The sequence below is a fragment of the Anolis sagrei genome, chromosome 1, assembly GCF_037176765.1.
Source record: "Anolis sagrei isolate rAnoSag1 chromosome 1, rAnoSag1.mat, whole genome shotgun sequence".
Lineage (NCBI taxonomy): Eukaryota > Metazoa > Chordata > Lepidosauria > Squamata > Dactyloidae > Anolis > Anolis sagrei.
This window is the reverse complement of record NC_090021.1, coordinates 64,611,834-64,624,435: the sequence shown is the minus strand read 5'-3', so window position 1 is coordinate 64,624,435 and position 12,602 is coordinate 64,611,834. Positions and strand designations below refer to the sequence as shown.

The following is a 12,602-nucleotide window of genomic DNA, read 5'->3' as shown; positions in this document are numbered from 1 at the left end:
GCATAACTATGAGTTGAAAAAAGATTTTCTCGGGTTGTTATGTGTATCAATAATGATGGCAATGCCAGCAGAGATTTGCAGTCCCCCAAAAATGAAGTTTTCATGTTCTGGTCAATCTACACTGCCATATAATATTTGAAACTTCACTACATGGTCAGTTTAGACTCATTTAATGCAGTTTAGTGCAGTTAAACTGCATTAGATAAGTCTACATTGACCACATAATGCAGCTCAAACTGCAATAATATGCTGTGTAGATCCAGCCAAGGATTAAAGCCTTTGAGGCTGCACCATATAAGAAAAGGAATATTTCCAGAGAGAGTTTTGAACCCAATTACTCTGACTTTTAGTAAGCAGTTTTATTGCTTTCACACATCCACACTAACTGGCCATGGTAATTATATGAAAGACCTGTATCACCACACCCAGTCCTTTGAAAATTTAGGGCAGGTGACATTATTTGCGTCATTCTGGATCCTGTTATATTCAATCCCAGTGCCTACAACTTTATAAATATGCTTTATAATCTGAGACACTAACATCACCGCAAACTGCACCTGAAGATGTAGGCTTATATCTGTGAAAGTTTATGCCAAAATAAAAACCAGATTGACTTAAAGTTGCTGCCACATTCTCTCCCCCTCTCTCACCTGCAAGAGACAAAGTTAGCTACTTGTTTGACAGCAAATACATATATTGTATCAGATAGAATTACCTTTTCTTGCAGAGCTTGTTTAATGAGTGCTTCTTTCTCTTCGTCACTCAAAACTTTGTTGCTGTCTCTTGTCCTCCCTTTATTGCCTGTTTCTGACTTTTCTTGGTTTGGATAGATCTGGATAATTTAAGAATGGAAAACTGAGTAATTCCTGTGTTCAATTTTGGTTCTTTTCCTAGCATTACATTTACTTTCAATTTTACCCATTGCAGAATGATGTTATCAGAACTGACTTTTCTCCTTTCTGAAAGTTCTGTAGCATTTCTAGCAATTTCTAAGTGCTATAAAAAGGTGCTTTAAAAAGGAAAAGAGAAATAACACACAATTTCTTCCAGATCGTGAAGTGGAGTAAAGCACAGAAATGTTGCTGTCCACTCTCCGATATGGGGGAAATACACCAGGGCCTGGCATACCTATGGACATATTCTTAAATGGGTTTCCTCATTAGTTGACATACTTTCTATGCTTGCCTTGTATAATTTAGCACTTAGTATCATGAAATCACAATCATGCCTTTCCCTATACTCTATGTTTTAGGGTTCTGTAAGATAAGACTAGTAGCACTTGAGAAATCCGTTCCAGGTTGGTATCAACGAGCGCCTCCATCTGACCTTCACCATCTTCCTAATTAGTTCAAGAAAAATGAAATCCTTAGAGGACAAAGAGGCTCTTGAACTTTGGTGGCTTGTGAAACTTTGTCAGACTTAGGGCGCATTACTTTTTTGTAAATACTTTATTTATAGAGTGCCCTCTCTCCCTGAGGGAACTCAGAGAGGTTTTTGACCCACAACTCCCAAACTAGCACATCAAGTAAAGGCAGGGGGATCTGAGAGCTGCAGCACAAAAAAAAGTAATGTCCCCAAGCTTTGAATTTAGCACAGCAGTGTCCCTTCAAGGCAATTCTGGCTTAAGACGATCCTAAGGCAAACCTTTCATGGCATTTTCTTGACAGGATTTCTTCAGGAGAAATTTCCCATTGCCTGCCTTTGTGGCTGAGACAGTGTGACTTTCACAAACTTGCCCAATGGAATTCCAAAGATAAGATCAGCATCCATTTTCATTAGATATAGCATGCATATTCATACTAAGATTTAATTGTCTCCCAAAATAAATAAATTAAGGGGAACATTTAACCTACCTTAAGAACTTTGGATGGCTAATTTACATGGAATAATAATAGTAATACTTCTCTCGATATGTGAAAAAGATCTTGGAGTCTTTGTGGCAAGTTAAACATGAGCCAAAAATGTCATGCAGCAGCAAAAGAAGCCTATGAGATTTTGGTCTGCATAAATAGGAATATAGTATCTAGATCCAGGAAAGTCATGCTAGACCTCTCTTCTGCCTTGATCAGACCACACCTGGAATACTGTGTCCAATTCTGGGCACCGCAATTGAAGGGAGATGCTGACAAGCTAGAATGTGTCCAGAGGAGGTAGACTAAAATGAGCAAGGATCTGGAGTACAGGCCCTATGAGGAGTGGCTTAAAGATCTGGGCATGTTTAGCCTCGAGAAGAGAAGGCTAAGAGGAGACATGATGGCCATGTATAAATATGTGAGGGGGAGTCATAGATAGGAGGAACCAAGCTTGTTTTCTGTTGCCCTGGAGACTAGGACGCAGAGCAATGGCTTCAAACTACAAGACAGGAGATGCCATGTGAATATTAGGATGAACTTCCTGTGTGAGAGCCGTTCAGCAGTGGAACTCTCTGCCCTGGAGTGTGGTCGAGGCTCCTTCTTTGGAGGCCTTTAAACAGAGGCTGGATGGCCATCTGTTGGGGGTGATTTGAATGTAATTTTCCTGCTTCTTGGCAGGGGGGTTGGACTGGATAGCCCACAAAGTCTCTTCCAATTCTATGATTTTATGAAAAGAAAAATCAAACTCAGGCTCAGAAGGCTATTTGGAATGTATTATTTTGCCTGAATACAATGGACTATGCATTGTCAGACGTGACCAAAGTAAATGCAATGAGCAAAATTATGTGAAACAGGAGTCGCTTGTAAAAGCAACTTTTGTTTATAGAAGCTATGTTCTAGACTTTATAAACTTTAAAAACTATTTCCCCCTCTTTGTCTTTGGACAAGAACCAGCACACAGCTTAGCAAACACATTGCCAAGACTGGCAAGCACTCTCTCCACATTGTGTGTAATTCTTTGCTACCAAGGACACATGGCAAACATGCATAATCCTGGCCATTCCCAGAAAGGTCTGCTTGTGTAAAGTCTCAAAGTTTACAAAAGAAGCAGAAGGCTGGGAGGAACGCCACAGAGGCAACAAAAGCCAAAGCGGGGAGCTGGAAAAAAATTGAAGGAGGTGATAAATTTGCACATGGTGAATGCAAACATGCTGATGTTATGAAATACTACAGTTCAGCACATGATATCACCCAGAAAACAACTATGGGAAGGGAATGCACTGATGTGCCCAAATCAAGGCTGCCTATATTCCTTAAGCCAAAGAGCCTGGCAATTTCTTTTCATCAATTCAGATAAAGTGCAACCATTTAGCCTATATAATACACTATTGTTGTGGGCTTTCAAGTCATTTTCTTAGGGGAACCATATTGTGGGGTTTTCTTGGCAAGCTTTCTTCAGAGAAGGTTTGCCATTGCTTTTCTTTTGAGACTGGGAATGTAATTTGCCGGTGAATATTATGGCAGTATGTTTCTGAGAAAGCTCTTTAAATGTATCCCATGCCTTTACTGGAATTGCACACTTATTACTTATATGCTAGAACTGTACTCTTAAGCTTTCTTTAGTCTGTGTATCACTTTCAAAGCCATTATTTGACAGTGTGCCAAGAACTGATGCTCAATCCACATAAACAATGCAACTGTAATTGTGTGTTCATTTGGAAGCATCTCGACAAAATGCAAAGGGAGGTATGAGATAATAAAATGCATTTTGCACAAACATATAGAGCAGTGTTTCTCAATCTTGGGGTTGGGTCCCTTGGGGGGGGGGGCTTTCAGAGGGGTTACCAAAGACCATCATGAAACACATATTCGGCAGAGAACACTGAAGATCTCTCTGCCTGTCCTTCTCTTCCTTTTTGGGGTTAGTGAACTACAACTCCCAGAATTCAAAAATAGTCTCCCCCCACAACCTCACCAGTATTCAATGTTGGCCATGTAGGTAGTGTGCCAGGTTTGGTGCAAATCCATTGTAGGCTAGGTTCAAAGTGTTCTTTGATTGTAGGTGAACTATAAATCCTAACTACTACAACTCCCAAATGTCAACGTCTATTTTCCCCCAAACTCCACCAGTGTTCACATTTGGGCATATTGAGTATTCATGGCAAGTTTGGTCCAGATCCATCATTGTTTGAGTACACAGTGCTCTCTGGACGTAGGTGAACTACAACTCTGAAACTCAAGGTCAATACCCACCAAATGTTTTCTCTTGCTCATGGGAGTTCTATGTATCAAATGTGGTTCAAATCCATCATTGGTAGAGTTCAGAATGCCCTTTGATTTTAGGTTAACTATAAATCCCAGCAACAACAACTCCCAAACAACAAAATCAATCCTCCCCTACCCCATCAGTATTCAAATTTGGGCGTACTGGGTACTTGTGCCAAAGTTCATCCAGTGAATGAAAATATATCTTGCGTATTAAATATTTATCTTGTCCAACCGCTTGTCATGAAGGAAAAGCACAACTGAAGTACCCCTGACAGATGGCCATCCAGTCTCTGTTCAAAAGCTTCCAAGGAAGGAGCTTCCACCACACTCCAAGGCAGAGAGTTCCACTGCTGAACAGTTAAACATGAATGTTTATGTAGAAACTGCAATACCAATTATTTTTTAATATAAAATCATATAGATGATCATGTAAAAATGCACCTTAACAGCAAATTTATAACATTACAGCATTGGATGCACAAGTCCTGCTCCCCCTCCTGAGAAAGACTTCAGCGAGATTTAATGTTAATAATAATAAACAGGACCTATCTGCATACATCTTGCCGAGTTTGCAATGAATGGCTATATTTATCACCTTGTTACTATGGCAATAATATGCATGACGTGGGTTAGCATATTGGTACTTTCATTCTCCCTGTTTGTACTTACAAAAGAGCTTTTTTTTGTCTATTGCTTTGAAGATGCCCTGTCACTAAATAAATGTTGTTTATTACTTAGGAATATAGTCGAAAGCTTTCCCTATTCTACATTAAGTCTTTCCAGATAGTTTTGGTACTGTAAATGATATATTGATGCTGCTGGTTCAAAAACTGAGGTTTAATTGAGACAGAAATTAGAGATGGAAAGAACTGACAAACCCTCAGCTTTGAAAGAATATTATATGTTTTTCTGATAGCAAGGGCACTTCCTTAATACTGGCATGTTGCAGTTTTTAGTACTATCTGTGCGCCATTTTATGCCAGCTATCATAATCGTTTCTTCTCTTGTTCTGTAGTAGAAATTGTGAGCCTATGCCCCTTGAGATATTTTTAAAGATCAAGCAAATTATTATTATTATTATTATTATTATTATTATTTTCTATCCCTCTTTTCTCCTGAGTCAGGACTCAAAGTGGCAAACAATATGTAAAAAGTAGAAAAACATAACATACAATAAAAATGAACAGCACCATCATAATCATATCTAATAAAAGGAATAAATTATTGAAAAACCCAACATCAATGTAATTAGCAACTATCATAAACATAGTTACACAACAATAGATTAAAACCTCATCTACATTCAATTCATTTAGGCCGTAGTCAGGTCCATTGCCAGAGGTAAAACATTGCACACTATAAATCTGGCATTTTCAGTGCTGTTGTTCATTTTCAGGGAAGGCCTGTTTCCACAGGAAAGTTGTTGTTTGATTCCTGAATGATAATAGGGAGAAAGCCATTCTGATGGGAGTTTCAGAGCTGCGGAGCTGCCACCAAAAAGGCCCTCTCTCTTGTTTCTACAAATTGTACTTGAGATGGTGGTGGGACCGAGAGTAGGGCTTCTCCTGCTGATCTCAGGGCTTGTGTAGGTTCGTAGGAGGAGATGCAGTCAGTTAAATCATAACTGACAATTGGCTTGAACTAGTAGAGGTAATGGCAGCAGAACTCCAAAAACACCTGTAAGATCATATTTATTTATTAACTATATTTATATACTGCCTTTCTCAGCCCAGATGTGACTCAGGCCGGTTTACAGTTGGCAACAATTCAATGCCCCCAAAACCATAAAAAACAGTTAAAAACATTAACATAAATAAAAAAACCATAGCAAGATCAATAAAATCATATATCATTAGCGTCTCCTTGTTAAAAACATTGTCCAGTCACATTATCCAGTTGTTCCATTTTCCTATGTCTGTTACAATGCATTTGCAAACGCTTGCTCAAAAAGCCAAGTCTTGACTTTTTTTCAGAATGTTAAAAGGGAAGGGGCCGAGCTGATATCACCAGGGAGGGCATTCCATAGCCAAGGGGCCACCACTGAGAAGGATCTGACTCTTGTTCCCGCCAGATGTACTTGTGACAAAGGTGGGATCGAGAGCAGGGCCTCCCCAGACCATCATATATCTGTTTGTGCAAATTTAGCTCCTTAGCAAAACCCCCAACTTTTTATCCAACATCAACATTCCACATTGCAGCATTATATAGCTGGAATTCCATCTTCCAGAATCACATATGTATATTATTTCCCCTTGAGGGAATTCTCAGAATGTTTTCCTCCATCCCACGCCCTCATGTGTCTGATTTCTATAGCACTTGACTTGTGTGTTTTATTTCTACCTCTGTCTATTATTACTGTATGGATCCTTCTTCAATTTAGACTGAAATGACACCAGAATAGTAAACCTGTTGGTTCGAACCCAGTTCTAGCTCAACCATGTCCATAATGGGGAGGAGATAACTTTTAAATCATGAAGAATGCAAATTCCCCCACACATGTGGCTTATCTCCTGAGAATTGCCCTCAGATTCCTTGAGGCCCTGTCTATATTGCTATATAATCCAGTTTCTGACTTGGCAGTGTAGATCCAGCCTGAGAAAGCATGGACATCTGGTTGAAGACTACTGGGAGCTGTGGTTCCCCCATCCCAGAAAGTGAACTTTACTAGGCTCTGTTTATGTCCACTGCAGCACAATATGCACTTATTGTCTAGTTCAGTGATTCTCAACCTGTGGGGCCCCAGATGTTTTGGCCTCCATCTCCTAGAAATCCTAACAGCTCGTAAACTGGCTGGGATTTCTAGGAGTTGTAGGCCAAAACATCTGGGGACCCACAAGTTGAAAACCTCTGGTCTAGTTAGATTCACTCTCAGTCTCTGAGCCCAGTTGAAAGAAACCTGACATTTGAAGAAAGACTGCAAAAGAGTTGGGCTACAGGCAGCAATGTGATCCATTTCCTGTATTTTTCTTTTTTAAAAAAAATCCTCACTTCTTCATAGTTTATTGGGGCAGAATATAATCTGTAATTCCACACACCAAAATGGGCAAGGTTCAAAAAGTCCAAAAACACTTTTCTGCCTATTTGACTCAGAGTAGGTCTTATTCTTTCCTCATGGAACTGTAAATCACCAGGACACCATTTCTAATTTTGTGGTATCAGAAGAACGAAACAGGCATATCATGCATGCCACATGTTTTGGGAATTCTTTTTCTAGGATCAGGAATTCTCACTTGAATTTTTTTTAAGTAGGAAGGTAAGGGTATCTGCAAAAGGGAGTTTGTTTTCCACTCCCTCTGAGCCATTTTGAACATTGGATAATGACTATGGAGACCATGGTTTGAATCCTTGCTCAGCCAGCCACTGAAAAGAGACAAGCAAAGTTACGAAAGGCAAGCAAATTCTGAAAATAGAATAGGTCAAGGTGTGAATGAATGTCAGTGTCTCACTCGCTGCCATACTGGAAATCTGGGAACCTCCAGTAGCTACATTCTTGGTCCTGAGGCCCAATGTTGTGTAATAGGGCTAAACACATGTACCAAGACTATGCCTCCAGCCCTACAACACTCCTCTAAGGAATTAATTGGATATTAGCCCTACTTTTTTGGTTGTCTTTTTTAATATTGTGGTTCATGTTACTATTTTCCTTTAGGTTTTTCAAACTGATTTAAGATATGGCTTTATTTCTCCTCTAATATTTTTTCAAAAGTCTTCAATAATTGATGGCTTTAAAGGCAGTCTAGATATCTTATAAATAAACTGATAAGCATAGCAAGAACAAAAATAGCTCTTCCAGAATCATGTACCTACAGCATCAAAGTTATTTGAAGTAGATGAATGAAGGAAGCAATACAAAATATGAGAATGAATAACTATGCTCACCAAAGGAAAATATTAAAATGTGTATAAAAGGTAAAAGTTTTCCCCTGACATGAAGTCCAGTCGTGTCCAACTATGGGGTGTGATGCTCATTTCCATTTCTAAGCTGAAGAGATGGCATTGTCCATAGACACCTCCAAAGTCATGTGGCCAGCATGACTGCATGGAGCACCGTTACCTTCCCACCTAAGCAATATCTATTGATCTACTCATATTTGCATGTTTTTGATCTGCTGGGTTGGCAGAAGCTGGGGTTGACAGTAGAAGATCCCCAGATTTGAACCTACGAACTTTTGGTCAACAAGCTTAGCAGCTCAGCAGTTTAATCCACTGCACCACTGGATATCCCATTGTTTATCCAAAAACCTCAGGATGACTTACAATAAAATCAACCTAAAACAATAAATAATTACAAAAATGTAAAAGATTACGAAATAAAATAGTTTTCTAGTTTAAAACTATTTTAAATAATCCTAAATAATTTTCTATCAAACATATAAAGCTTAGACACAATCAATTTGACCTGAAGTTTTTAATAAAAAGCCAGAGTTTTTTTTATTTAAAATGATATAATCTTTGGTACTAGTCAGCCCTCCACAACTGGGGTGCCACAATGGAGAAGGCCTCTCCCATGTCCTCCCACAATGTGTTTTCCATACTAATGTGACACAAAGGGAGTCCTCCAATAAATCTCAATTCTTGGGCAGGTTATATATAGATAGGCATGCTTCTTCATGGTTTGATTCCTGGGCCATTTGGGGATTTAAATATTATTGCCAGCAGCTTGGATTCGGAATAGAAACATATTGGCAACCAATGCAATTCCTCTGGAACAGATGTTATATGGAATCCCAGTGAGCTGTCTAGTGACTTCATTTGGCACTAGCTATAATATATGACATATGTTTTGTATCAGAAACTTGAGCTGATGTGGTCTATCCAATGCAGTTTTCTTAATCAGCACCCCAAATAACCAAACCAAATCTAAAGCCGGTCAAAAACAGATTCGTAACCCTTTTGTTACTAATGTTGGAGAGTGGTCACTGGTGAAAGTGGTCCCTGGTCAAAGAAAGGTTGGGAACCACTGGTGTAGAGCATATTGCAGCAGTATAATTATCTAGTTATCAGTACATGAGCTACTGTGGAATTTAAAGAGACATGAATAGAGGGTGAAAGGGAGAAATGTGCCAAGAGGAAAGTGTGTCAAGCCAACCCTGACCGCAACCGCCTTCCACCTGGAAACCAATGTCTTTACTGTGGAAGAATGTGTGGGTCAAGAATAGGGCTCTACAGTTAGCCACAAATCCACCACCAAAACCCAACATTTGAAAGGCCATCATACTCAAACAATGAGTAAGTCAGTTCTGTGGCTAAGCTACCCCTGCCCAGGAAAGGCTATAGCTAGTGGATCAGACAGAGCTAGCTCAAGGAGCTCCAAGCCAATATGCCTATCCAGGCCTCCAGTGACAAGAATGGACAAGAAATATCAAAAAATGAAGTGCATATTCCTTCAGGACAAACAATCCCCAGATTTAAGAGACACCAGTGCATAGAGCCTGTGTTTTATCAGGATTCCATTTCCTTTTTTTTCACCCTCCAGAAACATTGAGTTGTACTTTCCATGTATTTCCCCTTGAATAGCTTGTCAGACAAAGCAGAGATGGCTCTTCTTCCTCTCTTTTTAATAAAGTCCCATAGTACATATCTTGGCTTTGACAGCTTTTAGCAATGTAGGACTTTACTTGAAAGGCAGGACAAAGCAGCCCCCACAATGCAGATTTTTCCAGACATAAAATATAATTATTACAACTATCATGATCATGTTGCAAAACATGTTAATAGATGGTGATTCTTTTGAAAGGATTACCTGAGTCTTGAAATTAACTGGGAGAAGTGGAGGAAGTGTGCTCTTTTTGTAACGATGCTTGTGGGTTGCCATCTCACATTCCCTTTTCTTTTTCTTCTGGGGTGTTATGAAAGAAGAAGATAAACAAGCTTTGCAAGTACACGACAGAGAACACGATATTACCATATCTAATTAGGCGAGAATGCAATTCATAAATCAACATTAGGCATTGTATAAATGCTTCCATTCCAGTACAGGACATTGTTCCACTTGACACCATGTTGGTTACCTGAGCAACTCAGTCCTCAAAGTGGAGTACCAACACCAACTAACCTAGATTAAACAAAGATGCTGTGGCTGCTGCTACTGCAAATCCAACCACCATAGGAGCATAATGTTACGTTTTAATGAGTAATGATTAGTCAACGGTTAAACAACTAGCCACCTGTCTTCATACATACTGCAAATATTGACTTTTCTTTAACCTTATTCTTCTCAAAGGGATTTTTTGACAGAAGGCAACTCTGGTTCAAATACTATTTTTCAATGAAGGAACCTCTAACTTGTTTGAGCCATGTTCTGTCTGTGCCAAAGCTACTGTATTGACATTTCCGCCAAACACATCAGCAATGCCTGTTACCACAGCAACTACTGGAGATTTTTAAACGTTACAAGAATTTTAAACACTTGAGTTTTTTGTTTGCTTCTTCAGAGTTGTTGGGACCCCCCCCCCTTCCCATACAGTGATCAATTACTTTACTGTGTGTGCTTTCAATTGACTAAAAAATAGTGAAGCTGTAGTGTAGACAAAATATCAACACATGCAAAACTGGCCATTTTACAAAGGGGAATCATAGAATCATAGAATCATAGAGTTGGAAGAGACCTCATGGGCCATCCAGTCCAACCCCCTGCCAAGAAGCAGGAATATTGCATTCAAATCACCCCTGACAAATGGCCATCCAGCCTCTGCTTAAAAGCTTCCAAAGAAGGAGCCTCCACCACACTCCGGGGCAGGGAGTTCCACTGCTGAACGGCTCTCACAGTCAGGAAGTTCTTCCTAATGTTCAGATGGAATCTCCTCTCTTGTAGTTTGAAGCCATTGTTCCGCGTCCTAGTCTCCAAGGAAGCAGAAAACAAGCTTGCTCCCTCCTCCCTGTGGCTTCCTCTCACATATTTATACATGGCTATCATATCTCCTCTCAGCCTTCTCTTCTTCAGGCTAAACATGCCCAGTTCCCTAAGCCGCTCCTCATAGGGCTTGTTCTCCAGACCCTTGATCATTTTAGTCGCCCTCCTCTGGACACATTCCAGCTTGTCAATATCTCTCTTGAATTGTGGTGCCCAGAATTGGACACAATATTCCAGGTGTTGTCTAACTAAGGCAGAATATCTTTGCATTTCATTTTTTCTGCCAAAGTGGGAAATTAAACATTGTAGTGGGATGAACATAATGGATCACTTGTACATTGTTGAACAATGGGTATGGATGAGAACCCTCCCCCCCCCCCAAATTTATTTGATACTCTGCTTTTCTCCTGGACTCAAAATAACTTTAATTTTTTAAAAAGCCAACTCAGTTTAAAAGGTTGCAGGTAAAGGTAAAGGTTTTCCCCTGACATTAAGTGCTTATCTCCATTTCTGAGCTGAAGTACCAGTGTTGTCCATAGACACCTCCAAGGTCATGTCGCCGGCATGACTGCATGGAGCACCGTTACCTTCCCACTTGATCTACTCACATTTGCATGCTTTTGAACTGCTAGGTGGACAGAAGCTGGGGCTAACAGTGGGAGATCATGCCGCTCCCAGATTTGAACCTGTGACCTTTCGGTCTGCAAGTTCAGCAGCTCAGCGGGTTAACCCTCTGTGCCACCGGGGACTCATTACACCTCTAAAGCATCTTTAGTAGTACTGAACAAGTTTAACTCTTTTATCTAGAAATTCTATATCCATGTTTTCCCTTACTCATGCTCCAAAAAATGTCCTCCCACCCAAAAATATTTGTGGGCCTTTTTAGTTTACCCAGTGCAATTCTATAGAATGCTACCAGTCAAGTATAGTCAAAATATATAATTAGCTATTATTTATAGTTTCTGGCATCCATGGTAGAGCTTGGAATGCATTCCCCCAGATACAGGAGTTTGTACTGTACTCAGATGCTTGAAAATTTGCCACAGTGGTGCAATGGGTTAAACTGTTTTTAGTGTCCAGGATAGGTTTTATGACTATGTTTTAAGTGTCATTAAATCTTGCCAGAGTTGTAAGCTGCCTTGAGTCCCCCTACGGAGGGTGAGAAAGGCAGAGTATGAATGAAGCAAATAAATAAATAAATAAATAAACCATTGAGCTGCTGAACTTGCTGACCTGAAGCTTGGCAGTTCAAATCCACAAAAGAACAGTTTTTTTAAAGTATCATTAAAGGCCTTCATGGCCAGCATCACTGGGTTGTTGTAAGTTTTTCAGGCTGTATGGCCATGTTCCAGAAGCATTCTCTCCTGATGTTTCACCTGCATCTATGGCAGGCATCCACAGAGGTTGTGAGATCTGTTGGAAAATGGGAAAATTGGGTTTATATATCTGTGGAATGTCCAGGGTGGGAGAAAGAACTCTTGTCTGCTTGAGGCAGGTGCAGATGTTGCTATTGGCCACCTTGATTAGCATTTAATGGCCTAGCAGTTTCAAGGTGTAGTTTTTTACTGCCTGGGGGAATCCTTTGTTGAGAGATGATTAGGTATCCCTGATTGTTTCTTGTCTGGACT

General features: G+C 39.9%; 1 protein-coding gene across 3 annotated transcripts in view; it reads right to left on the bottom strand.

Moving 5' to 3' along the window:
- The window catches only part of LOC132761119 (uncharacterized), a 70,332-nt gene that overhangs the window by 51,865 nt on the left and 5,865 nt on the right, over positions 1–12,602 (bottom strand). Inside the window, exons 2-4 of one of the 3 annotated variants that reach the window (XM_067465683.1) lie at positions 12,208–12,387; positions 9,865–9,960; positions 716–832 (exon numbers count right to left, since the gene is read on the bottom strand). In XM_067465683.1, the coding sequence (XP_067321784.1) occupies positions 716–832; positions 9,865–9,936 (189 nt within the window). In that variant the 5' untranslated portion in view covers positions 9,937–9,960; positions 12,208–12,387. The remainder of the gene's footprint in view (positions 1–715; positions 833–9,864; positions 9,961–12,207; positions 12,388–12,602) is intronic. The other 2 variants (XM_067465686.1, XM_060753712.2) reach the window with 2 other exon arrangements.